The 24,088-nt window shown below is 52.4% G+C and overlaps 2 protein-coding genes across 3 annotated transcripts; both read right to left on the bottom strand.

Moving 5' to 3' along the window:
- Nucleotides 1-271: 271 nt before the first annotated feature.
- RILP (Rab interacting lysosomal protein) lies at nucleotides 272-4,247 on the bottom strand. Its single transcript, XM_017832476.1, has 8 exons — nucleotides 4,032-4,247; nucleotides 3,454-3,577; nucleotides 2,873-2,994; nucleotides 2,505-2,696; nucleotides 1,928-2,091; nucleotides 1,662-1,784; nucleotides 1,117-1,200; nucleotides 272-755 (listed from the first exon to the last, which is right to left on the bottom strand). The coding sequence occupies exons 1-8, from the start codon at nucleotides 4,245-4,247 to the stop codon at nucleotides 599-601; spliced, it is 1,182 nt and encodes a 393-aa protein (XP_017687965.1). The 3' UTR covers nucleotides 272-598.
- Nucleotides 4,248-4,340: 93 nt separating this feature from the next.
- Nucleotides 4,341-23,671, bottom strand: PRPF8 (pre-mRNA processing factor 8). Of its 2 annotated transcripts, none has more exons than XM_017832604.1 (43): nucleotides 23,619-23,671; nucleotides 23,358-23,467; nucleotides 23,107-23,275; nucleotides 21,994-22,158; nucleotides 21,687-21,905; nucleotides 20,757-20,969; nucleotides 20,510-20,635; nucleotides 20,327-20,432; nucleotides 19,635-19,825; nucleotides 19,325-19,444; nucleotides 19,058-19,247; nucleotides 18,769-18,888; nucleotides 18,334-18,468; nucleotides 18,095-18,224; nucleotides 17,530-17,726; nucleotides 17,217-17,423; nucleotides 16,964-17,127; nucleotides 16,508-16,634; nucleotides 16,204-16,396; nucleotides 15,689-15,876; nucleotides 15,232-15,470; nucleotides 14,550-14,696; nucleotides 14,145-14,355; nucleotides 13,945-14,061; nucleotides 13,610-13,857; nucleotides 13,248-13,427; nucleotides 12,646-12,781; nucleotides 11,882-12,051; nucleotides 11,432-11,561; nucleotides 11,104-11,250; nucleotides 10,748-10,908; nucleotides 9,932-10,123; nucleotides 9,104-9,341; nucleotides 8,722-8,850; nucleotides 8,035-8,148; nucleotides 7,741-7,914; nucleotides 7,300-7,493; nucleotides 6,722-6,961; nucleotides 6,490-6,631; nucleotides 6,022-6,162; nucleotides 5,652-5,791; nucleotides 5,274-5,476; nucleotides 4,341-4,660 (listed from the first exon to the last, which is right to left on the bottom strand). In XM_017832604.1, the coding sequence occupies exons 2-43, from the start codon at nucleotides 23,455-23,457 to the stop codon at nucleotides 4,506-4,508; spliced, it is 7,008 nt and encodes a 2,335-aa protein (XP_017688093.1). In that variant the 5' UTR covers nucleotides 23,458-23,467; nucleotides 23,619-23,671; the 3' UTR covers nucleotides 4,341-4,505. The 2 variants fall into 2 exon arrangements, with proteins under 2 accessions (XP_017688093.1, XP_017688094.1); XM_017832605.1 differs by lacking the exon at nucleotides 23,619-23,671 and adding an exon at nucleotides 23,589-23,611.
- Between the last annotated feature and the right edge of the window lie 417 nt (nucleotides 23,672-24,088).

Below are 24,088 nucleotides of genomic sequence, written 5' to 3'. Positions count from 1 at the left end.
CTTTCAGCCGTGTGGTGACCCCAGGACACTCCACCTCAACCTTCACATTGCAGGGATGGGGGAGGTATGAATGGAAAGGGATGAAGTGAAACACCCCCCCAGAGCAGGATTGGGCGATGGGACCCTGGGCTCTGAGCAGGGGGGTTTGGCAGAAAAAGCCACCAGTGGAGGGGAAGAGCCCTTTTGTGGTGGAGACCCTCACCACGCTGAGCTACAAGCAGGGAGAAGTGTGTGTGGGGGGCACAGCTGTGCAGGACCCCCCATAGTGGTGGAGACCCTCACCACGCTGAGCTACAAGCAGGGAGAAGTGTGTGTGGGGGGCACAGCTGTGCAGGACCCCCCATAGTTAAGTCATGGGCACAGTGAAAGGGTGGTTGATGGGCAGAGATGCCCAGAGGTGCTGAGGTGTCCCATGCCAGGCTGGCACCCCACATCCAAGTGCCCCAAGGGGTTTGCAGCAATCTGCCCACGCTCTGGCTTCGCCGTCACCACGGCACAGGGAAGGGGCCAGGGCTGCTGTGCTGCTCTCGAAGACACCAGAAGAAGAGGAGCTGGGAAGTGCTGCTGTGAGGTCAGATCAGCTCCTGTTCAGGTGGGGTCAGAGGGGTGCCGTGGCTCTGTTGGGGGAACTGGCTGCCGGCTCCTTCTCTCCCTTTGGCTCCACCTCCGTGTCCAGCGAGTCGATGATTTCCCAGGTGCCGGAGCAGCTGGATGTGGGGGGCTCTTTGTTGCTGCCCTGATACCACAGCCCAAAACTGCAGAGAGAGCAGATAATGGCCATGGGGGAGAAGAACCTTCCCAGGGAAGCTGCTGGATCCCAACCTCTCTCTGCTTTGGTGGCAGCAGGAGGACACAGCCTGGCTGCAGGCCCTGGGAGTGTGTGGCACCGCAGGGGCAGCAGCAAGGCTTGCCCTGTCCCTGCCCAGGACAAGGCAGATCCTCCTCAAACCAATGACCCCCATTTTGGCAGCATCCCTGCCAGCCCTGCATGGGGCAGTCCAACTCCTTTCCCGTCATACCCAAGCTCAGCAAGTGCCAGGGCCCAGCTAAGCCCCAATGCCCTCACTTGCAGAGCTGTCTGTCCCCACCAGCACCCCAGCACAAGAGCAAACTTACAAGCTCCTAATTTTGGATTCAGGAGGCTGAGCATCCACACAGTCTGTGCCATGAGCTGGGAGCCAGGAGCCCTCATCTTCATCACTGCAGGACAAAGAAATAGGGGGAAAAAACCTGCACTGAGCCACAGACACACCACAGCAGTGAGTGCTGGAGCCACCCCAGGGCTCCCTCTGGAGCTGGACAAATCTGCACCCATACAGTGCAGGGGCCAGTCTGCCTTGTCCAGTGCTCCCAGTGCCACCACCTCGCCTCCCTTTTGTCACACACACAGGGACAGTGGCATTTGGCCAGGCCATGTGCAATTGGTGACAGGGACACATGAGTTGCAGCAAAGAGCTCAGGCCCTGAGGTGCTCCCAGGGCTACACCTGAGCAAGACACCAACCTAAGACATTAAACCTTTGATCTCTGGAGGGAGGAGGCAGCTCTGGGCCTGGGGGAGTTCCCTTCCAGGGTGTCATACCACATGGAAACACCAGAGCCTGCCAGCCAGCACCAACCCTGCACGGGAGGCTCCTGTCAGCCATGGCCAGCTGGACTCACCTGCTCGCCGACTCCTCCGTCGTTCCCAACATTTTGGCTCTGATTTTTTTTCTCTGTTTTTTGATATTTGACTTCATCGCGTTCAAGAAGAAGCCGGGAATTCTCTCCTCGTTCAGCAGCTCCCTGGCAAAAAGCAGCCAATTGGTTAACCAACAGCCTGGGAAAGATTCCACCCCAGCTGAGTCACGAGCAGCCTCGTGGCCATGGGTGGCTGCAGGGACGGGAGGGACCCGGCTCACTGCCCCCACCACCACAGCAGGACTCACCGCTGGTAATAGGCCAGTTCCTCCTGCACCAGGAACAGGTTGGTCTTGAGCTCATTCCGCTCTTGCAGGATCTGCTGCAGCTCTTCCTTAGAGAAGCAGCACTGAGCGGGGCTCCTGTCCCCTTCCTGGTGCTGTGGCTCCTCCGTGGGCGATGGGGCTCCTTCCTGGGAGGATGGAAAGAGAGTCAGCAGGCAAGAGAGACCCTGAAACCCCCACCCAAAGGCTGGGTGCCACGTGCAGGCAGAGATGGAAGTCTCAGGAATGAGTTTGCTGCTGCAGCCCTCCATGGGCCAGCACCTACTGCCCATCACCACATGTGGCAAACCCTCCTCATCCTTCAAGTCCCACCTGGTTTTTCCTCCTGTCATCTCGCTTTGCTCCACCTCTATCAATTTTTACAGAAAAAGATGTTACTGGCATCACTGCTAAATTTTCAGCTGTGGGGTTACTTGAAAAACCACGTCCTGCTGGCATTTGGGTGCTCTGGGTGTGCCAGAAGCTCCACACAGGGCTGGGAATGTCAGGTCAGTGTCAGTGATGCCTGGCGGCAGCAGCAAGGCCACAGGCTCAGACTCACCAGGCCAGGCTCTGGCTGCTGGGTCTCCTGGGCTGTCCTGCTCCTCCTGCTCATTTCCTTCTGGATTTGCAGCATCGCAGCCTCCAGGTCCGACTTCTGCTCCAGAGCACTCTTGAGCTGAGCCTGCACCACGGCCACCTTGTGCCGCAGGTCCTCGTTCATGGACATGAAGCGATGCAGCTGTTCCTGCAGCTGGAGGGCCCAGGGCAGCCAAAAGTGAGGCAGTGTCCCCACCCAGGGACATCAGAGCCACCGGGCAAGGCGCTACCCCAGCAGGCTCAGCAGCCGTGACAGCCCTGAGGGGATGTGACATGAAAGCAGGTGCCCAGGCCCTTAACACCACACCCGTGAGCTCCCACACCCCTCACCGCCTCCGTGTCTCGGCTCTTGCAAACAATCTCGTGGGCCTGGGCACGAAGTTCATCCCTCTGCTTGTCCACCACCTCCTTCAGCCGCAGCATCACCTCCCGCTCCTTCCGTGCTGTGCTATCTGAGACCAGACACAGGCACACAGGCATGAGTTGCCTCCAGGATCCACGGATTCCCCCAGTCCCTTGACACTGCGAGGTTCCTCAGTGTTTCTGCCAGACTCTAACATTCCTGGTAGATCTCGGAGTGGGAACAGTGGAAAGAGGGAAGCTGAGAGCTGTAGGCCACTCCAAACACATCCCTGTGCTGGCAAAGCAGTCCATACCCCATGCCTGCCTCCACCACCCTCCTGGGGGTGGTCCCAGCTTGGTCCTGGGGGCTTGGGGCTGCTCTGGGGGTTTGGGGTCCCTGTGGCTTGCAGAACAAGGTAACACTCATGCTCCCTGGTAGGACAGGTCTGCAGGGCTGAAGATCAGGTCTCCAGGCTCCAGAGAGCAGCTTCAGCCCTGCACCCAGCCTGCCATCCCCCGCAGGGACACCCTGTGGCATCAGGGGACCCCAAACCCGCTGAGACACCCACCTTCCTGGGATTGGCTCTCCGCAAGCTGCCCCAGGAGCTGCCGGTTCTGCTCCTCCAGGCAGGCCAGGCGGCCGTGCAGGGTTCGCTCCTGGCGCTCGGCCTCCCACAGCCTCTGTTCCGGGTCCTGGGGGACGGGGCGGGGGGGAGCATAGCCGGGTCAGAGCCGTCCCAGGGGATGGGGGACAGCCAGGTCAGAGCCACCACTCCGAGAAAGCAGGACAGCGGGTCAGAGCCATCCCAGGGGGGTCAATTGGGTCAGACAGGTTGGAGCCATCCCAGGGGATGTGGGAGAGCCGGGCCAGAGCCATCCCACGGGACAGAGACAGCCAGGTCAGAGCCGTCCCAGGGGATGCGGGACGGCCGAGTCAGAGCCAACCGCTGGGCAAAGGGGACAGCCGGGACAGGGCCGTCCCTACGGGGAATGGGGTCAACCGGGTCGGAGCCGTCCCACGGGATGTGGAACAGCCGGCTCAGAGCCATCCCCCGGGAACAGCCGGGTCGGAGCCGTCCCCACGGACGCTCCAGCGGGGACACGCGCGGGTCGGCGGCACCGGGGAAGGTCCCTGCGCCCCGCTCACCTCCGCCTCCTGCGGCCCGGCCTCGGCGCCCGCCGGGGCCACCAGCGCCTCCAGCAGCTCCAGCAGCCGCACCACGGGCGGCACCAGCCCGGCCACGGCCTCGGGCCCGAAGCGGCCGGAGAGGCGGCGCAGCTCGGCGCCCAGAGCCCCCGCCATGCGATAGACGTGCGGCGGGGCCAGGCGGCCCGGCGGGGTCCGCCACAGCGGCTCCGCCATGGCCCGGGCCCCGCGCACGCTCCGCCCGCCCCGGCCCGGCCTGGCCCGCCCCGTCCGGGGCCGCCCCCGGGGCGGGATCTCACCGGCAGCGCCTCCCGATCGTACAAAATTTATTGAGCCACGGGGTAGGTGGGGTACAACAACGCGGGACGGTGCGGGGAGAGGGGGGGGGGCTACGGGGGGCGAGTGGGGTGCGCGGGGGACACACAAACACGCTGTTGAATATCAACAGTACTAAGAGTGGGGGCACGGGCAGGATTAGGCGTAGAGATCCTCTCGGTCGGCCGAGTAAACTTCCCCCTCCTGCAGCAGGGCAAAGTTGAGGAAGTGAGAGGGGCGATGGACCTCGTGGTAAAACTCCTTGGGGTTGGCGAGCTGCAGCTCGTACTTCATGTTGGGGTCGTGGCGAACACCTGGAAGAGAGAGACTGTCACCCACCTGCGAGCCCCTCCTGCCTCCACCATCCTCCTGAAGCTCCCTACCCTCACAGGATCTGTTTTTAAGCACGGCCATGCTAGAAGGGAGAGTTCTAAATCCACAAAAGTATCACCTCTTGGACACCCCCCCAAGAGATCTACAGTCCATTTCTCTGCTTGAATGTTCTGTCTTGTCACTTTCATTTCCTGACCCCTTCTCCAGCTGGCTGTGGTGTTCATCATGCCAGGACCTCCCCTCACTTCCCTACTTGGAACTGCTTCTCTCTTGCATTTTCCATTATCTCTGCTGCCTGACAGGGATTAATTATTCATTGGTGACAAACCAGACACTACAGTCCAGACAGACACAGTATCTGTTTCTCCTCTCTATCAGTTTGTTCTCTTGCCACCAAAAAAATCATTGAGAACTGACATCCCAGTGCTGGTACCAAGGAAAAGTCAGACCACAGTGCTGGTATCCCTGCCAGCTGCTGCAAGGAAGGTCAAGCTTTGGAGTGGGTAAGGAATGTTTCCCTGAGGAGCAGCTATTTCCTCCTCCACAGGCTACTCACGCTGCCTCTTTTCCCATCCCCTTCCCGGGGCAGCTCACCCATGAAGTTGTAGTTCCAGGAGCCCTGTGCTGGGACCATGAAGAAGCCGAGGAAGCGGTCGGACAGCAGCATCTGCACCCTCTCGTAGTGGGAGGGCAGGTACCCCTTGGGGTTGTTCCCTTTGTCCGTGTTCTGGCGACCCCACTCGTACCCACTCGGGGTCAGTTTGTAGGCTGTCAGTGTGCAGGAGCCGGGTGTGAAACTGAAAGGGAGGAGGGATGGGGCAAGTCAGACTCATCTGGGGGCAGAGGAGGGAAACCAGGGATGAGCCAACACTCCCTTTCTGCCAAATTTTATTTTGAGACCTCAGCGTGTTCCCAAGCACTGCACCCACAGCCCCCCTCAGAGGGGCACCAGAAAAGCTCCCTGTCCCTCACCTGCAGGTGATGATGATGGTCTTCTCCCCATCCCAGGAGGGGTTGTCAGCCATGACCTTGGCGTGGGTGGTGACATCCTGCGGTGAGAGCTGAGGGGACTCGTTTGGTTGGGTGTGAATCCACCCCAGAGGTTCCATTTCCTGACAAAAAGGCAGCGGTTTAGAGAGAAATCAAAGATGTCCAAAACAGGACCACTTCAAGCCTGGCAAAAAGCACCGAGAGACTGCAGGCTTCCCCTCACCTGACCCCACTCAGGCTGGCTTCAGGCCAAGCCCTTTCAGTCCCACATCTGCAAGGGACCAAGGGAAGCTGCCCCACCACGTCAGGTCCCTGTTATTGACCTTCCACCCACCCTGGGAGCTCAACTCACCTTCAGATACTCGTGCTGTGGCAGCTGCCCTGGGAGATGCACAGTCTGGTGTGTTCCCCACTGGGGCACCATCACAATGCACCGGATCTCCTTCACCTGGGGGTTATCTGGAGGGCTCACTCCATACAGGTAACCTGCAATCTAGGAACACAGACACATGCCTTAGAGGCCCAGTAAAGATCTCCATGTAATCACGTGAGAGTGGGAACTCCTTATTTCTCTAGGAGAACATCTCCTGGCTGGCAGGTTCTCACTAGAGAACATCACAGTCTTGGGCCACAAGGAGCCATCAGGACCTGGCTAGAACTTGGCTGCTCAGATGTACTGCCAGTGCCTGTCTCCAGCACAGAAGGCTTCACATGGACAGCAGCAGGTTCCCAGCCCTTCACCACCAGTTCCTGACTGCCCAGGACCGGTGTGTGCCCAGCAGTGTGAAGCACAACTGTAAGAGATTCGCTGAGCGCTCACCTGGGCCCGCAGGTCTGAGATGCAGATGAACTTCTTCAACACGTTCTTGGGAAGGATGTAGGTATAACCCGTCTCCTTTATGTCGTCTGACGAGACATAGATGTGGTTTGTCCGCAGGTGGAGGTTGGCAGCAGAAATGGCTCTGCAAAGAGGAGGTGATGATCAGAGGGTGCAGATCCTTCCTGAGCACTCTGACCCTTCCCACCACCCCAAGCCCTGCCTGCCTTCCTACCTGACCCGCCACTCAGTCTTGGAGGAGAAGGTCTGTGTTTCGTAGTTGCTGGTGGTGGAGGTGATGATTTCATCCCCGTGTTTGTTCACGGTGCGTGTCTGTGTGGCTGTCAGCTGTGACTGCTCCTTGGTTTGCTTCTCAATTTCTGCAATCTGCTGTCTCTGCTGAGATGGGGCTGAGATCTCCATGCCCAGGATAATGTCTCGGATCTCTGACTGTGTCAGGGATGCGACGTTCACACTGGAAGAGAAAATCCACTCAAGTCAGGCACTTGAAAATACATTCTGGACCCTTCCCATCAAGGCACAAGCTCAGAACATGCACTTGGGGTGCTTTGAAAAATGAAACCACAACTTTCTAAACAAGAGAAGGGGCCAAAACACATGATGCTTCGATCAGAAAACATCTGGTGCAAATATTTTTGCATACCTTACTAGAAAGCAATTAATAAAAACCAATTTCCCTACAAAGCTGATGATTCATTACCACAGGTCCTTCTCACAAGGAGCACTGGTGCCCCAGTTTTAAGAGCAGGAAGGAAAGGCTGATAGGATTATTGCAGCTGTACAGTGGCTTACTTGTTCTTCTTGCCATAGTCAGCAAGGATGAGATCCTTCAGCTGCACCTCCACCTTGATCCACTCCTCATCTGTCAGGGTTGGCCAGATGTGGTGAGGCTCAGTGATGGTCGTCTTATCTGGTTTCAGAATAACTTTGGCTCGATCATTATTCACGTGTAGTGCCCGGAGAATCAGGATCAGACGGGAGAATGCCTTGGAGATGAAAAAAAGATGCACTTAAACAGAAGGAAACCAAATATACAAGGCCCTAGTACAGCTCTCCTCTGTCTGGACATGCAGACATTGCATAAGTGCCAGCGAAATTGATCTGAAGGAAAATCCAGGCAGATTCAGAGCTAAGTGCTCCCAAACAACAAATCATGAGGGATAATTGAAGTCTTGGTTCCTGCCTCATTTACCAGCAGCAAAGCAAAATTACAGAAGAGACATCTGTGCTCACCGTGTAGGAAGAGATGGTTTTCAGCCAGTCATCGTAGAGATTGAAGAGAACCATCTGGGGTTCAGTAGCCTTCAGGATGAGATCACCAAACTTTTCCACTTTCAGACAGGCCTGGAAGGGCAGCTGCAGCTCCGAGCCTTTGATCACAATATTGGGGAAATCCAGCAAGTGCACCTGGAGTTTATCAAGAGGAATTAGCTCACAACTACTGCAGAACATCACAGGAACGCAAAAGTGTCCTGTCACCTCCCAAAGGTTTTATACATCCTCACAGAGCAGGATCTGTATTGTTACCTCGAGTGGGTCCAACATGCCCTTCCGAGTCACTATGATCTGCTTCGGCTGCTCCTCCACAGGAAGGGATCGGATCAAGGCAGCCACTTCTTCAGCAGTCTTCCACTTGGCCAACTACAGAAAGACAGCAGGGTTAGAGAAATATCTCCCTGCTAACAGCACAGTCTCCATGTCTCTGGGAATCAGAGAGATGCAAACCAAATTCTAAAAATACAACTGGAATTTATGGCTTGTTCCAGACCAGTGACAAGGCCCAGCATTTCCTCCTTACTGATCACAGAGGGCAGTTTCCATTCCTGGAGCTCAGTTACTCCTGACTGGATCAGAAAAAACAGCTGGTTACTCCACCTCCCTGGATTTGCCACCTGAGTCTCCTCACTGCACTGGATGTACGGCCAAGTGCAACATGATTTGTGTAACGAGGAGCACTGCACTGTTCCTCAAGCCCTGTTTGATGATGTGGGGTCTCTACACCTCAGAGCCTGCAAATCCTTGCAATGACTTTGTTCTTTCACTTTTATATCCCATGCTCATGCCTGCCTGAGCACTTGTCACACACTGGACATTTGAGATCCAAACTCATTAAGAGGCAGGAAGATGAAGATCTTCATGGTGTTTTCTGCTTGAGTTAGTCCCAGGCAGTCAGAGCCCATCCCCAGCTCACACCAAAGCACAGCCAGGCCCTACCTGTCCCAGACGCTTCTGTCCTGCCCACACAGATGTGTGAATGATCTTCAGGAAGAGCTGTCCAGTTCTGGGATTGAAGATGAAAATGGCTCCATTGATGGGTTTTGTGGTCAGATTCCCTTCAAAAGTCTGAGAAAATAAGCAGAAGTGAGAAATACAGGGAGATAAATGTAGCCCACACCTTTACATAACAGCTGACTCGCTGTGTGCTTTGAGCAGGAACTGTACAGGACTTTTAAGAGCTGCTCTGTGCACACTGCAAAAATCTGGGAACATGTGTTGACTCCCAGTTTTCCATCATGCATGGAAACCTCCGCCCGCCCCCTCCCCCCAAAAACATCACAGTCCCTGTCCTTTCCCTGAGACACACTTCTGGCCTCACCTTGTGAATGGTGACTCTGTACACATTGGTGTCATCCACAAACCAGATGATCTGGTTGGAGAAGAGCTCTCCGTAGTTCTGGGAGGAAAGGTACGGCTCCGTGGGCTCTGAGGAGTAGAGCTGCAGCCCCTTGCGGATCCGCTCCCTCAACACATACAGGGCAGGGTTTGCTTTCATAATTTTGGCCATGGCCTGCTGGATCAGAGGTTTGCTCCCAGGGAACCAGTTCCCGTAAGCACTGAAGAAGAAAACAAACAGAAGGCCAAGTTGTTGCCATTAGATGTGAGATGAAGGAACAACAGCCACACACAAGTTCTTCCACACAGCAACCAGGTAACTTTGCACCTGCTGAACGTACAACAACTTGTACTGCTGTGTGACTTTTGTCATGTCCCTGGGAGCTGTTCACCTATGGCTTTTCCCTACATCTCCTTAGTGGGAAGCCACAGCATAGACATGCTGCAGTCCCAGAGAAGCTGCACCTTCTCTAACAAGCACACTGCAGCAGGGGCTGCTTGCTGGGACTTCCTCCCTCATTTTCCAGTGAAAAAGCTGTTGCCACTTGTAGGGGCCTTGAAAAAAGGCCTGTCCTTCAGCTCCAAGAACAGTCTGCCAGAAATCTAAGAAAATAAATTATTAATGAACTGAGGGAACAGAACCATTAGTATTGAATGAGCAGACACTGGGCAACCTGAAATGCCCTATCCAACTCACTGCACAGCTCCAGCTCCTGCCTGGAATACAACCCGGTTTGGAGATGCACTAACAACAATCATGAACCAGCGATGACAAAACTACAAACTAGAACAGAGAAGGTGCAGATCTCACCTGTGCAAGTTGTAGGCCAGGTCGATGGCGATGAGAACACCAGTGGGAGATGGGTAGATACTCATGTTGTCTGTGGTGTAGTCCAGGAACTTGGCTCTCGCGTAGCGCTCGATGTCATGGGAATCGTAGTCTCCCCAACGCAGCTGGATGTCTATCCAGTACTTCTGAGTGGTGGTGCTGTCCATCACATCCCTAGGGAGAAAGCAAGCCAGAACAAGTTAATCTTGCACAAAACTTTTCTGCAGTTGCTGCGTGTCTTTGACACAGAGTAACTGCCACCAAGTAGGGACACTGCAGCCAGCTACTATTCCCATTCCATCCTGGAAAGGGACTCTGCTGCTCTCCTCATAAGGCAAATGCAGAGACTGGTAACAAAACCAAGGGGGTTCAGCTGCAGGTTTAAACAAAGCAGCAGTTAGTCCGATATTGTGTAGTCATGAGGGTCATCTCTCCTGGTGTGGTGAGGATTTAGTGAGAATTCGCTCCAGATTCTGGCCCTGGGACAGCTCAGCTTTGTGGGGTGTCCAAAAGAACCTTTAGAGCTCCCGAGCAATGGGCTCAGGGAAAAGGTCACCCAGAGGAGAGAACAGGAGCAAAGACAGTCTTGGTGTTTTGCAGAGGGCAGTGACAGGAGGTGCTGCAACCACCTACCCAAATGAGCCCTGCACTTTGCCAGGCAGGATTGTTTCCTCCAGTGTCCCCTAAAGAAAACCAACCTTAAATGCCCAAGGGATATGGGCTTTGGGGCTCTGGATGACAGGCTCAGCAGCTCTGCTTTCCAGCAAGATCAAGGAGAGGGAAAAGGGAAACACTCACTTGGAATCTGCGAGCAACGATGGACGCGACACATTCCACTTATAGGAAGCAAAGAGAAGGATGTCTGCACACGAGGAATTCATCTTGTATGACTTCCTGGGATGGATTGTCTCCTTCTGCACTGTCTCAATCTCCAGAGCATCAAGCTCTTGGTCAAACACCTGGGGAAAAGGCAAAGATGAGTTGTGTTCAAGCAACCCAGCTAAAGAATCTGTCCTCAACACGGAACTAAAACAGGCAGCCAGGAAAATCCCATTTCCTTCCCTCCTCTGTCAAATTGTTGAAGAAGCACTCGCCCTGCTAGAAAAGAAGTGCCTGTGCACAGCACAGAAACAAACCAAGCCCACACTGCTCACCTGACACAAATCCATTACGATGCTCTCATGGATCTTCTGCCACAAGTGAGCTCGGAAAATCTGAATGAGGGAAATCTTCAGGGTGGGGATCTTGCCGTGCATAAAGATGCCTGTCAAATCCAGCTGCACCTGAAACCCAACATACACCTGCAAAGGAAAAGCAGGTGTGAGAACACGCAACAGCACAACTGGTGAAGTTTAAAAAATGGAGCAGCTCCTCTTAAGGAGGTTTAGTTCATCTGTAAGAGATGTTCTGAAGATTAATTAGAACAATTAAACACTCTCATTTCAGGGGAAGCTCCTACAGGTACAAACTGGAGGTACTTACGTTGGCTCTGTTAATGGTAGGAGACCACCACAGGGTGAATCTTCTGTTTGGAATTTGGTTCAAACCCGATCTCTGGGCATTTGTCAGCTTCTTCCACTTCATGGACTCCTCAAAGCCACTGGCTTTCTCCCTAGAGAGGATGGCCATTAGTTGCACTAGCTGTCCTTCATCTCTGATGACTGACATGTGCCACATATAATAAAGACAGGGAACACACAGGGAGCACAGAAGATTGTTTCATGCAAAGAAATTTCCATGGATTTGCATGAAATTCAACTCTAGCCTCATCCCAGGTGCACTCACAACTGAACTACACAATGTGCTCACATGATGACTGAAAAATAGCAAAAGCTCAACAGAATCAGCACAGCCTGAGCCCAGGGCTCCTCCTGGAGGAGGAGCACTATGCTCCAGACTGCAAGACAAGGCCACATCAAAGTTTTCTCTTACCAGAAGAGACCCTCCCATGTGGGGAAGTAAGTGCCCTTGAAGAGGGTGTGCTCCAGGATTCCTTCCACCCCACCAAGAGCCTGGATCATGTCTGTGCGGTAGTTGTTCAGATTCCACAGTTTGCCATCGTGGCGCTGGTGTGTCCACCAGAACGGGTTCTGCTTCAGCACCTGGAGGTGACAGTGCACCAGTGAGCAGCCTGGTGTTCACATCATTTCACTGGCTGCACTTAGTGTGGCAACCAAGATGATGGTGACGATGATGTCCGTGAACATGTAAAAAACCCTCATGCCCTCAGTCCTGGAGGACACAGCTCATCTACAACATGAGTTCTGTCAGTGCAACTATGCAATTCAGACTGGGTAGAATCTAAGGTGATGATTTAATCTTTCAGGAACTGACCTTCTATCATAGAGGCTTTAAATAACGCATTTTTCCAATGTTATTAAAATTTAATATTTTTGAATGTTTGGTTTGGGACCATTTTTTTTCTCTCTCCAGAACCGATTTCTTACTACGCAGTTGTGCTAAGTGTGATGTTCCCCAAACAGCATTTGCAATCAGTCCAAATGCTTCAAAAGTGGATAGCTACGAATTCTGGAGCATTTGGTTCTCAACAGCCTCTACCAGTCCCAACATGGCTTTAAGTTCTTCCTGCAGCAGACAGACAAGTGCACGGGCAATAGTGCAAAGTGAAAGGACTTCGTCTGGAAGAGGTATTTTTGAACTTCACACTCAGGTGAAGAGAAATCCCCAGTCAGTACCTGATACTGTTTGAAGTCAGTCCTGACTCTCCATCCTTTATCATAAGCCAGGGTGTGCCGGTCCTTCTGGAACAGGGTGTTGATACGAGGAATTCCCCTGTCCCATGAGTCCTCCAGATCCTCCAGCGTCAGACGCCTGAAGAAAAAAGTCCCCACACCTTGTTACTCTCAATTTTACAGCAATGCATTAATTATTAATAACAATATCACTTGATGATATTACAGAAATAGCACAGAGCTTGGGGCTCTGGCAGGGGATATTCTAAAATGCCAAACACTCAGCAAAGTGCCTGCAACCATCACTATGAGCACAATGATATCAAACAGGCAAAAGAGAAAGTCTTTGTAAGTGCACAAAACTAACTGCAAATGGGTCTGATATCAGCTTTCCCTGGCACCACTGGCCATACCATTTCCCTTAAGCTGTGCCACGGGTGCACTTGCTGCTTGCAGAGTCCACACCTCCTCTAGAGGCAAGGCAGCAGCTTTGCAGGCAGACTGTGGCTGGTACCACAAGGCCTGCAAGGTCTCCAAAATCCCCAGACAGCACAAGACATCACACAGCTGCCTGTCCTCACACACAGACACACATGGCAACACACCTGTTCTGGGCTATGGCCTCCTGGCGCTTAAGGGCATACTCTGCCCACACCCTCTGAGAGTCAATGAATTCACTTTCCCATGGCTGGATGTAACGATACAAATTTGGGATGAGCTGGTCCTCCTCGTGACTCATTCCCGAGCGGAAGTGAGTGATGCCAACATCTGTCTGCTTGGACCACCTGGAGCAAAGAGGCACAAGAGTGAGGTAAGGGGGTTAGGGCTTCACAGGTCACTGCTATGAGTTACTGTAAAGGCAACATATCTCTGTAACATGGTGTGGTTTAGCACTCTGATATTTTTATGGGAAAGAGCATCTAAGAGAACACCCAACCCATGCAGGCATCAGAGCAGCACAGCTCACCTCAGGTCAGACTGCGGGATGAGAACGTGGCCCATGGAGAGCATGCCCAGCCCTCCCAGCTCTTTAGGGGTGTAAAACACCACCGGAGGAAAACGGCTGGGCATTTTGGAATTCAGGCCGATTTTGATTCGAGTCTGGATTTTGTTCTCACACTTCACCAGCAAATCAAGCAACTCCTGAGTATTTACAACGGCTTCCCGGAAGTATGTCATCAAGCCAATCAGAGCTGTGTTCCATTTATTGACAATCTAGAAGGGAAAGGAAAGGTTAAGTTTTCAGCTTGTCCCCCAAGCATCTGCAGGAAGCTCTTGTCACACATCTCTCTCCCACCTTACCTTAGTGAAGGTTGTGGAGCCAGATGCCATGAGGATCTGCCTCACTCTGTTGTGAAACCTCTGCATAGACTCGTCGTCCACACGCAGGAAGCACTGAGCTGTGCGCTCCTTGGTGACCTGAAGAGCACAAGCCCATCAGTTCCCTCCTGAGACTGCAAGGGAATCCCAAGCTCTCCCACCCCATCAAACCCTCATCCCACCTCATTCTGCAGGTTCCAGACCCCGTCCTTGTGGGTGAACTCCTCGTAGCTGGTGCGGCACTTGGGCAGGATGCGGCACTCAAAGCCACACATGTTGAACAGCAGGTTGGGGTTGTCCTTGCTATACACGGACACGAAGCTGTTCTCCCACTGCACCGTGGTCACCGACCGAGGCAAACGGTTCTTGATGTCCCAGAATACAGCACGGCCCCTGGAAAACAAGATGTGCACATCTCACAGCTTTCCTAACACTACAGTCTCTCACGCCCACCACTCACTGTCACAATTCCAGCACAGAGCCCTCACTTCCTTCATCCTGAGCACCCATCAGCCTCCAACAGTTATTTATCACAACTAATTTTCCCACCCTCCCACCACTTTTTTTTTCCTGGCTGCAACACTTACAGGTTCACATCATGTTTCATGAGGCGCATCCGAGCGTCCCGGGGCCAGCACTTCTTGTTGTTGTAGCCTACAATGTTCTCGTTGTTGGGATCTGGATGCTCTGTCAGGTACCGCTGAATCAGGTCTCTTGCCTCATCAGCTGTAAATCTGGAAACACAGAGAAAAGGATCTGGAATTACATTAACTTCTCAGAACACCAGTCTGGCCAGACAGATAAGGACTTGCTAATGGGCAGCTGTTTATCACAACGTTTTTGAGGTAACTATCACATTTCTGTATCCTCTCACTGAAGGAAGCTTCAGTTTCGTTAGCATAGAGCAACCCAAGACTGTCAGGGTTAACTTTCCATGAACAGACATTAAATTTTATGTCCCCTTGTTGGGAATCCAGAAAAGACTTATTTCACCAGTCTCTAATTTACCAAATCTCTAACAGTTGAACTCTTGACATTGTTGTTTCTACTGGTCCACTGAAGCTGTAGAAAAGCGAACTGAGAAAGCAAGAGAAGCCATGTGGACATACAGTTGTTCTGGGAAGTGTCAATTCAAATATTCCTGATCTTCCTTAGCAAAGGGAACAAAAGCCTGGAGTAGGAGAACACCAGTTCCCCCTTTCACAGCATCTGCTGGCAGATGCCAGAACAAAAGTTCACCTGAGGAAAGCAGAGCCCCAGAGATCTCACCTGAAGAAGATGTGAATCCGGTCAATGTATCTGCAGAAGAGGCGGATGGGATGGGCCACCTCCGTGGCAATGTCCTGGAAGCTGAGGAAGTCATTTGGCATCTGGGGAGGCCCAGCCATTTCACTGGCCCGGTGCAGACCCAGCACCAGCAGGTCCATCACAAGCCCATAATACTGGACAATGAAGGAAGCAAACTGCAGCCCACGAATAATCCCGTAGGAGTTTGTGTGATTCATGTCCTGAGGAAATGAAGGGGAATTGTGAGAACCTGTCACAACACATCAGAGACCTTGCACCCGAGCAGCTGCTCTTTAGCAGGATGCAGAAGGCTCTTCTTACTCCCTCATCACTTCTTTCTCTGGCAGGTCTTTTGTTCCCTCCTCCCCCATGGGTCCAAAACATCCTCCACCCATGGGTCCCTTTTACCACAGACCCCTTTCCTGACAACAACCATCACCTTGTAGTTGATGACCACGTTGTTCTTGGCTGTCATGTAGTCAGCAATGTTGTGATCAACAATAAGACGCAACAGCCTGTTGAGCAGTGTCAGGTCAATCTTCTCATACATCTTCTCAAATCGAGATTCCAGCATCACGTTGCATTCACCTTCACTTGTTTCCCAAACATCTTGCAGATTATTAATGCCTGAGGAGACAAACAAGCTTGTTGTGTTATCTGTCACATCAGAGTGCAGAAGCATCCCCTGGGCACAGTCAGGTCCTGTAAGTGCCTGATTTTTCAGACTCTGGACTTTGCAGTCTATCCAGAAATGGGAACAAAAATATGTAATCAACCATGAATGCTCCTTCCCCAGTACATATGTATATATAACCTACAAAATACAGTCTGTGATTGTAATGACTGTTGACTGCAAGTTGCAAATATAAAACCTCAGCTCCCAAGGGGACTCATAAGACACAAAGCCCGCAATAGGAAAAATAATTTTTCCGTGGAATCCAAGACCCCACTAACCTTGGCACCACTTGTACACCAACAGCGGGGGAGGTTCAGTGTCAGCAGGTTTGATCCACGGAGGAAAGAGTCTTCGCTTATCAGCCTCATACCACAAGTACTGATCCAGATAAGCATCTGTGATCTTCTCCAAGGGCTCAACATCATACACAGGGACTAAATGGCTGTAGAGATCCATGAACTCAATTCCCACCTAAAAATAAAAAAGAAGAGAAAAAACTGAGGCTTACAGTTGACAAGAGAACATTCAGCTCCTGCATGCAGCATAACCTTTAGAATGGTCGGGCTTTCACCAGACACTCACCTCCTTGAAGGCTCTCTGAGTCAAAAGGTGTCGCTTGATTCTGGACAGAGCTTCGTGGGGATTATCATAAGCCTGTTCAATCAATCCCAGTTCCTCTCTCTGTGATTGATTCAGGCGTGATTTCACACTGAAAGCAAGAAAGAACAGCTCAGCACCTACGTACGAACAGACTAATGGCCACTGCATTGAACTGATGAACTGATGTTCAACTAACAGATCCAGACAAGATCTGTAAGTCTTCAAAATCCACATCCCCAAGCTGAGAAGCATGGCATTGGTTTCGCCCAAGTGAGAGTCCACAAGGAACCCCCAGTCAAGTTGGTAGTACCACAACCTACTTTACTAGTCCATCAGGATAAATTTTACCATACTCAATCCCAGGAGAACAGATAACAGAACAGCTTCAGGACCCTTTCCCAGAGCCCCTGCAGATCACAATCACTTCCCACTGCTTACCTGTAAGCCTCCTTCAGCCTCTCCAGGGCTAATATCAGCAACTTGGTGTCATGCTTGTAGGACAGCGGGGGGAAGGGAATGGGGGAGAACCTCCTGCTCTCCAGCCAGTGCACTGTGGTTGTGTACACAGCAACAGCCTCTTCCGCAGTGATGTACGGCCCGTCCTGCAGAACCACACCACCAGTGTCAGTCAGTGAAAGCTTCCCCATGGAAACAGCACCAATCTGGGCAACCTCAGGGAGGACAGAAGTACCTTCAGGTAATTATGCTGCCGTTCCTGCTCAGCTTTTAGGTAGAGCCTGGTCAGCCGGCCCAGGTTCTTCTTGCAGACGGTTTTGTCCACGGTGGCACCGCGGCGGATCCGCTCCCTGTTGTAGTGAGCTGTGTTTGTCCACCAGTCAGCCTTTGCCTTCACATACCTCAGGATCATGTTCTCAATCGGAGTTGGCAGACCTGGCACCTGGGCAGGGACAGTAAGTTGAAGGAAGCAGGAGTGGGAACCTCCCCAAGAGCAGTTCCACCTGGGACACGTTAAATTGAATCAAAAGGCCAAACGAGAGACTTACCTTCCAGGGAATATTGGCCTTCCAGCACCGCCAAGCCTCGCTCAGGTGCTGCAGGATGGTTCTGGCTTTGTTCTGTTTGATTCCTTCTGGCATCATGTCCAGAATGTCGTGCATCACAGCTGCCCTCAGCTCCAGGTCAAAGTGAGACTCCACACGCTGCTTCGTGACAGTCTTTGCAACGCCCTTCGAGTGACGGCCTGGAAAAAGCAAAGTCCTTCAGGAATTCTGACACCACTGGGCAGTGATCCTCCTTCTTCCTAACACAGGAGTGCATGGAAGTGCAGGATGTCTCAAGAAATTACACTGCCACAACATCACTGATGAGTTTGGAGTAGATGATTAGGAGGCTGTGGACCCCACAGTGCTATGGAGCAGGGAATTCCACTCCCATTTGGAATCTATTCTGGGGGAACTGATCTTTCAAGAGCTCTAAACCAGCCAATAGCTCTTGGGATTGACATGGAGCATGGATAAAGACAGTGGGAATAGAAAACAAGCTGGCAAGTAAACACTATTAATCTTTACCACACACTCCTCCCACATCCAGGATTTACAGGATGCTGACCTTCAAACTGCCTGGCCAGCAGATTCCCCAGCCAGCGTTCCAGCAGCGGGGTGATGCCCCTCATGAAAAACAGCCACACTCTCCAGCCTGGAGCCCAGAAGCCACAGCCAGGACCTTTGCCCACAGGCCCCTGGAAGAAGAGAGACACCGTAAGGGCAGGTCATTACTGACACTCCAGAATCCCCCCCTTGCTGATCAGTTTACGTGGGGCCACCATTACGTGGGAAGGTGGAACTTACTGTGTTAAACCTGTAGTAGATGAGATGTTTGAGGTCCTTGCACATACGAATCTGCCTCATCAGTTTGTACTTGTACCGGTACATGCCCGTGAGCTGACCCACGTGGGCAAAGATGTACTGCAGACCATCTGCCAACTGAAGCACAGAGCACAGTCAGGGATAGCAATAAACACCTCATCCACTGCTCCAGCAGCCAGGAGCAGTGTATTAGGCCATACAAAGTTCCTAATGCTGACTCATACAATGATCAATTCTTATAAACTAGTATAAAAGCAGAATTTCACACCACACTGCATGTTTTTTTCCCCTCTTCTCCATAACACTGCAACATTCAGTCACCTTGTGCATCCCATATATGCCACTTGCCATATAAGATATTCCAATCCTCCTCTCAACTTCTCCTCATCACCTTAAATATAAAAAAAAAGAGCCTACCTGAAATGCATCCACGTTTCCCAGTCTGTACTGGACGTGGCTGTCCACCACCAGCTTAGTGAGCCGCAGGACCTCTCGGCACAGATGGAAAGCGTTACCAAAACGGGATTTTTTCCTTTCCTGGATAAGACAAAATATCCAGAATTTATGTAACAATGTCATAGGAGAAACTACTCCAATTTGATCAGCCTGTACAACAACTGAACAAGTTGAAGCACTGTGGCCTGTCTTACCACACCAGCTACTCAGTAAACTCTGCTCTTGAGTAAAACAGCACATGGACTGATACCTTAGTGGTGAGGGTCTTCACGGGCTTCAGGTTGAAGTTGTAATCCAAGTGAAGGTAGTTCAGGTTCTTTCTGTGGATCAGCAAGTTCAGCATGTTGTAGCCCTGGCGACACACCTGCAGGCCCACTTCCACCCAGTCCAGCTTCGTCGACTGGAAAAACTTGGTAGCCTTGAAGGAGCGGAACAGGTACCTGGAGAGAGCAGAGACTACAGTCAGCTGAAACCCCTACACAGACCAGCAATCCCCCCTCGAACAGACCCCACTCACCTCTTCTTCTGGGCCTTGGGAGGTCTGTGCTTGAGAGCATTCAGAACATAGTATTTCAGGAGCTTCTGGTAGGAGACTCGCACTTTTACTGGCTGGCCTGCCGGGCAGTGCTCACGGTACCTATGGATAAACCACACTCCAATGTTTCAGGTAACTCACATTGCTTACAGAATGAGTCTCCAGAAACTCTCCTAAAATCTCTAGAAACCAGTCACAGCAGGATGTATTTATTTCATTTCCAGTAACAAAGAACCACTTTGACAAAAAGTCATGATCACTGGAACAGTCCCTTGCCCAGGAAAGAACTCACCAATTCTTGACCAGTGGGATATCAAGAGCTCTCCGGGTCCTCCCAGACCTCAAGTTGAAGGGCCGTGGGGCCCACAGCAGGGCAATGCCATTGGCTGTGTTATCTGTGTAGAGTGGGGTATCCTTCAGGAAAGGTTCCACAAACTCTGGCAGTTCAAACTCTTCATCATCGTCAGGCAGCGGTTCCTGGCTCTGAAATTCAGAAGCACCAAACGTGTTTCCTGGTTGCTTCAGCTCAGTTTTCTGAGTTAACCAAGCAGAAAACAATTCTTTGCTCTCATGGAAGTGGCAGTGTTGAGTATCAGAGAAGCAAAAAGCACTCAACAAGGCAAACTCTGGCTACTAGACCCTGAGATAGGTGCTACAGAGGTAACTCCAGGGAGATGTCAGCCCCATGAAGGTTACACCAGGGCAACCAAACAGATAAATGAGCTGTCAGAAGACTCTAAAATTATATTGTTAATTAGGCACTGGGCTTTATCCTACAAGGACCATAGGAAACATCTTTGTGCAACTCCAGAAGGAGAAAAAGCCTCAAATGACAATTGTGGGGTTGTTTGTCAAAGGGCTTGACTTTCTGAAATATCTGTGCGTGTGTGCTGCTATCAGAAGCAAGGTTACAAACAAGATACTAAAGCCCCATCACCTCCCCACTGTAGGGTTTACTACAGACTCTCCAGGCCAGTGACTCACCTTGACAGAATGTCTGTGTGAAATGGGGTTGATCAGCGGATCGAAGTAAAAAGCTGGGAGATCAGGATCTTCTGTTTTAATGAAAACGACGTTTGGAGTATGATACCTACAACACAAAACACACATTAGAGCATCCTGACAGCCTTCCCCTTCTCTCCTGGCTCTGGGGGCTGCTGCACTTACCAGGTGAGGTGGACGTGGTGCGGCAGGTTATTGTACAGGTACGGGAAAGCAATTTTGTACTCTGTCCTGATCGGCTGCCTGATGATAATTTTGTTGATGTCATTAAATTCATTCCAGTCTTCATCCCTTAAACGAGACAAAAATATACTGTTATACAAGCACTGAGGTGGACAGAGAGGCAGTTTGTGCCTGAAAATACCCTTTCCTAGATAACCACTTCTCTCTCTCTCCTAAACCCAACACTTACTGAAGATTGATGTCTCTAACAAGGGGCTCAAACTTGGGACCTCCAGGAATAGCCATGTTCAGTGCCTTGGAGGTGAAGAACGCTTTCAGGTCAAACAAGTAGAAGTAGTTGTCATCCACAAGGTCAGTAAGCAGCTGGTTGGCCAAGCGGTACAGGGTGGACATCATGGGCAGGGTGAACTGCCAGCGCTGGTACGTCGAACCGTTGACATACCTGTGAAGGGCAAAGCATGGACATCCTGTGTGTGGAGGAGAACTGGGACTAGAAATAACCCTCACTCGTGCAAAATATCAAGGGCAGGTAGCACATGGGCCCCTCTAGCCCGAATGAAAGGCTGCAGGACTGTTAGAGACCACTATGGACTCCTTCTGCCCAGAAAATGCCAACTGCTCCAGTTCCTCTCCTCCTCCATGTCCAAGCTGACACAGAACATCCATGCATCTTCAACAAATATCAATTTCCAATTCCAATTTTTTTTGTCATCTTTATGGCATGGTAAGAAACACCAGTTTTAGCACTTAAGTGGGTAGCAGCCCTCTGGGGCAGAGGGGCCTCATTTGCCCTTGTTGGATGATGAATCATAGAATGGTTTGGATTGGAAGGGGCCTTAAAGCTCATCTTATTCCAGTCCACTACCATGGTCAGGGACACTTTCCACTAGACCAAGTTCCTCCAAGCCCCACCCAACCTGGCCTTGAACATTTCCAGGGATGGGGCAGCCCCTGAGCAACCTGAAGACAAGAGATAACAGCTTTACATCAATCAGGTTCTCCCTCTCATCCTTGAGGGAAGTTTTTTTTCCTCCCCACCAACATCACAGGTAGCTCAGCACAACACAAGCAAAGTTAACACAGTGCTGTGCACAGGTAATTCACTTGGTGTGTTTGGTTTTCCCCTCTCCCACTGAACTGTGCTACCAGAGCCACGTACTTCCTGTTGTCCTTCAGCGGCTGGTGGTCGTAGAACCAGTCCAGCACAGGGGCATCCTCCTCGGGATCCAGCTCGAGCTGGATCGCTTCCAGGGGCTCCACATCCAGGATGTTATCAGCATAATCCAGAGGGGGCTCTTCATCATCAAACGGGGGGAATCTCATCCTCTTGAAGTGACGCCTGTCCCTCTTCTCCCGCCTCATCATGATCCACATCGACCTGCAGGAACCCAGAGATGGTTAAACGAGGCTTTTAGGGTGGAAGCACAAGAGTTTGTCCTCCCTGGATGAGGGAAGAAGGCACCTACCCCCACTGAGCAATGTACACAGGCTCGATGACCCAGGGGATCTCGTTCACAAAGGAGATGGCACCGGTGATGTGGTAGAGGACTGGAACGTCTCGGATTTGCTCCCAGGGCATCGGCATGTTCTCCAGGAGCTTCAGCACAGCATGAGGCATGTACTTCAGGGCTCTACAGTCAGAAATCGAGGAAAACCAGGGTTGGAATTGCTCTTGAGAACAGCCATCCTGCCACAAACCTTCACACCTTTCCCTCCCGTGCGCTGCTCATCCAACCTGTTCACAAAGGCTCCCAGTGACAAATCCATGAACTTCCCACTCTATCCTTGTGCTTCATGCGCTGCACTACCAAAAGGCTTTCTACTGATTTGGCTTCCAAGAATGTTATGAACAAATATTAAGTTTTTTAAGGGAGTTTCTGGAGTTTTCATGGGTAATGGTGAGTTAGTGCAACAGATCATGATGTGCATGAGACAGCTCTCTGTACCCAAACAGCAAAGATGTACTCAGGATGCTTTTTAATCCTGAAAAAAGTATGTTAGCTACTTCAAACTCTCCCTCAATGTCTTCTAAGACAATGTATTGCCCAGGGTAAAATTTTTTCTCATAAATTCAAACCAACAACTCTTTTTGCTGATCCTCTTCTGCACTGATACCTCAGGGCAACAGATGAGCTACAAGTGACAAAGAGAGGCCTTTGGAGAAGGGGTTTTCCTTTCCAGGATGTATTATCCTGGGTAACTTTTTCCTCACAAATTCAAAGCCACAGCTTCCTCCACTGATACCTCAGGGCATCCTCACTGAGCTACAACTGACAGGGAGAGCCCCTTCTCCAAAGGTTAACAGGTCATTCAACGATATGTTATTATCCAGAGTAATGGGTCATTAAGAGATTTTTTTCTCATAAATTCAAAACAACAACTCTCTTTGCTGATCCTCTTCTGCACCGAATCCTCGGGGCAACAGATGAGCTACAACTAACACGGAAGAGCCCTCTGGAAAAAGGTCTCTCCCTTTAAACCATCAACAAGGAGCTCTTACAAGGCGTCAGAGAAGGATCAGAGGAGGATGCCCTCGGTTCCCCAGGTGCCACATCCCGGGGTATGGGGGGGTCCCTTACCCCAGGTAGACGCGCTTGTCGTGCCGGAACTTCCTGTTGGTCATGTCGCCGTGGTCGCGGATGATCTTTCGGACGTGCTCGGGGGGCATGTCCTCCTTCTGCGCATCCACGAACCCGAATTTCCTCTTCTCCGCATAGCGCTTGGCCTGCAGCTGCTGCCACTTGCGGGCTGCGGGGACACAGAGCGGCGGCGGCTCAGGGCCTGGCCCCCCCGCCCCGAGGAGGCTCTAGGGCGCCGGGGCCGTACCCACCTTTCTCCTGCAGTTTCTCCTCGGACATGTAGTCGGGCAGCGGAGCCATCGGGTTGGGCACCGGGGCGCAGCCGCCGCGGTAGGGGAACACGGCGGCCATGGCGACGCACCTGCGGGGAGGGTGGAGAGGGGCTCAGGGCGAGGTGCGGGAACGCCGCGGGGCCGCCCCCCGGCCGTTCCCCCGCCCGCCCCGGGCCCGCTCCGGCCCCGCCGCCCCCCGCCCGCCCTCACCGGCGGCCGCGGCCCCCGCGCTCCCCTCACCACAATGGCGGCCCCGCCGCCGCGCCTCGGAGACCCGGATGTGGGCAGGACGCGCGGCCTCGCGCTGCCCAATCAGCTTTCGGGCAACTTGAAAGACAGCAGGCGAGGCCTATCAGAGCGCGGAGGAGGGGCCTGGGCAGGACGGAGGGCGGAAGAGGGGAGGAAGTTGTGGGTCCCGCCCTTCGCTGCTTCCGATTGGCGGAGGGAAACAGCCGTGACAGCTCGGCACCGCCTCTGATTGGACAGGGCCTGACTCGTCACACCCCGTGGCAGGGGGGACCCTCCGGGGACATCCCGGGGACATTCGTCGTGGGACATCCCCCACGGGGCCTGTAACATCCCCGCAATGGGAGCAGAGCTCGCCTCACCCAGCCCCCGCGCCCCCCTCCCCACAAGGGCGGCCCCGCCGCCGCGCCTCGGAGACCCGGATGTGGGCAGGACGCGCGGCCTCGCCGTGCCCTGCCCACATC

Source organism: Lepidothrix coronata, unplaced genomic scaffold, assembly GCF_001604755.1.
Source record: "Lepidothrix coronata isolate B3197 unplaced genomic scaffold, Lepidothrix_coronata-1.0 Scaffold203, whole genome shotgun sequence".
Lineage (NCBI taxonomy): Eukaryota > Metazoa > Chordata > Aves > Passeriformes > Pipridae > Lepidothrix > Lepidothrix coronata.
This window is presented reverse-complemented; position numbering and strand designations above follow the sequence as displayed.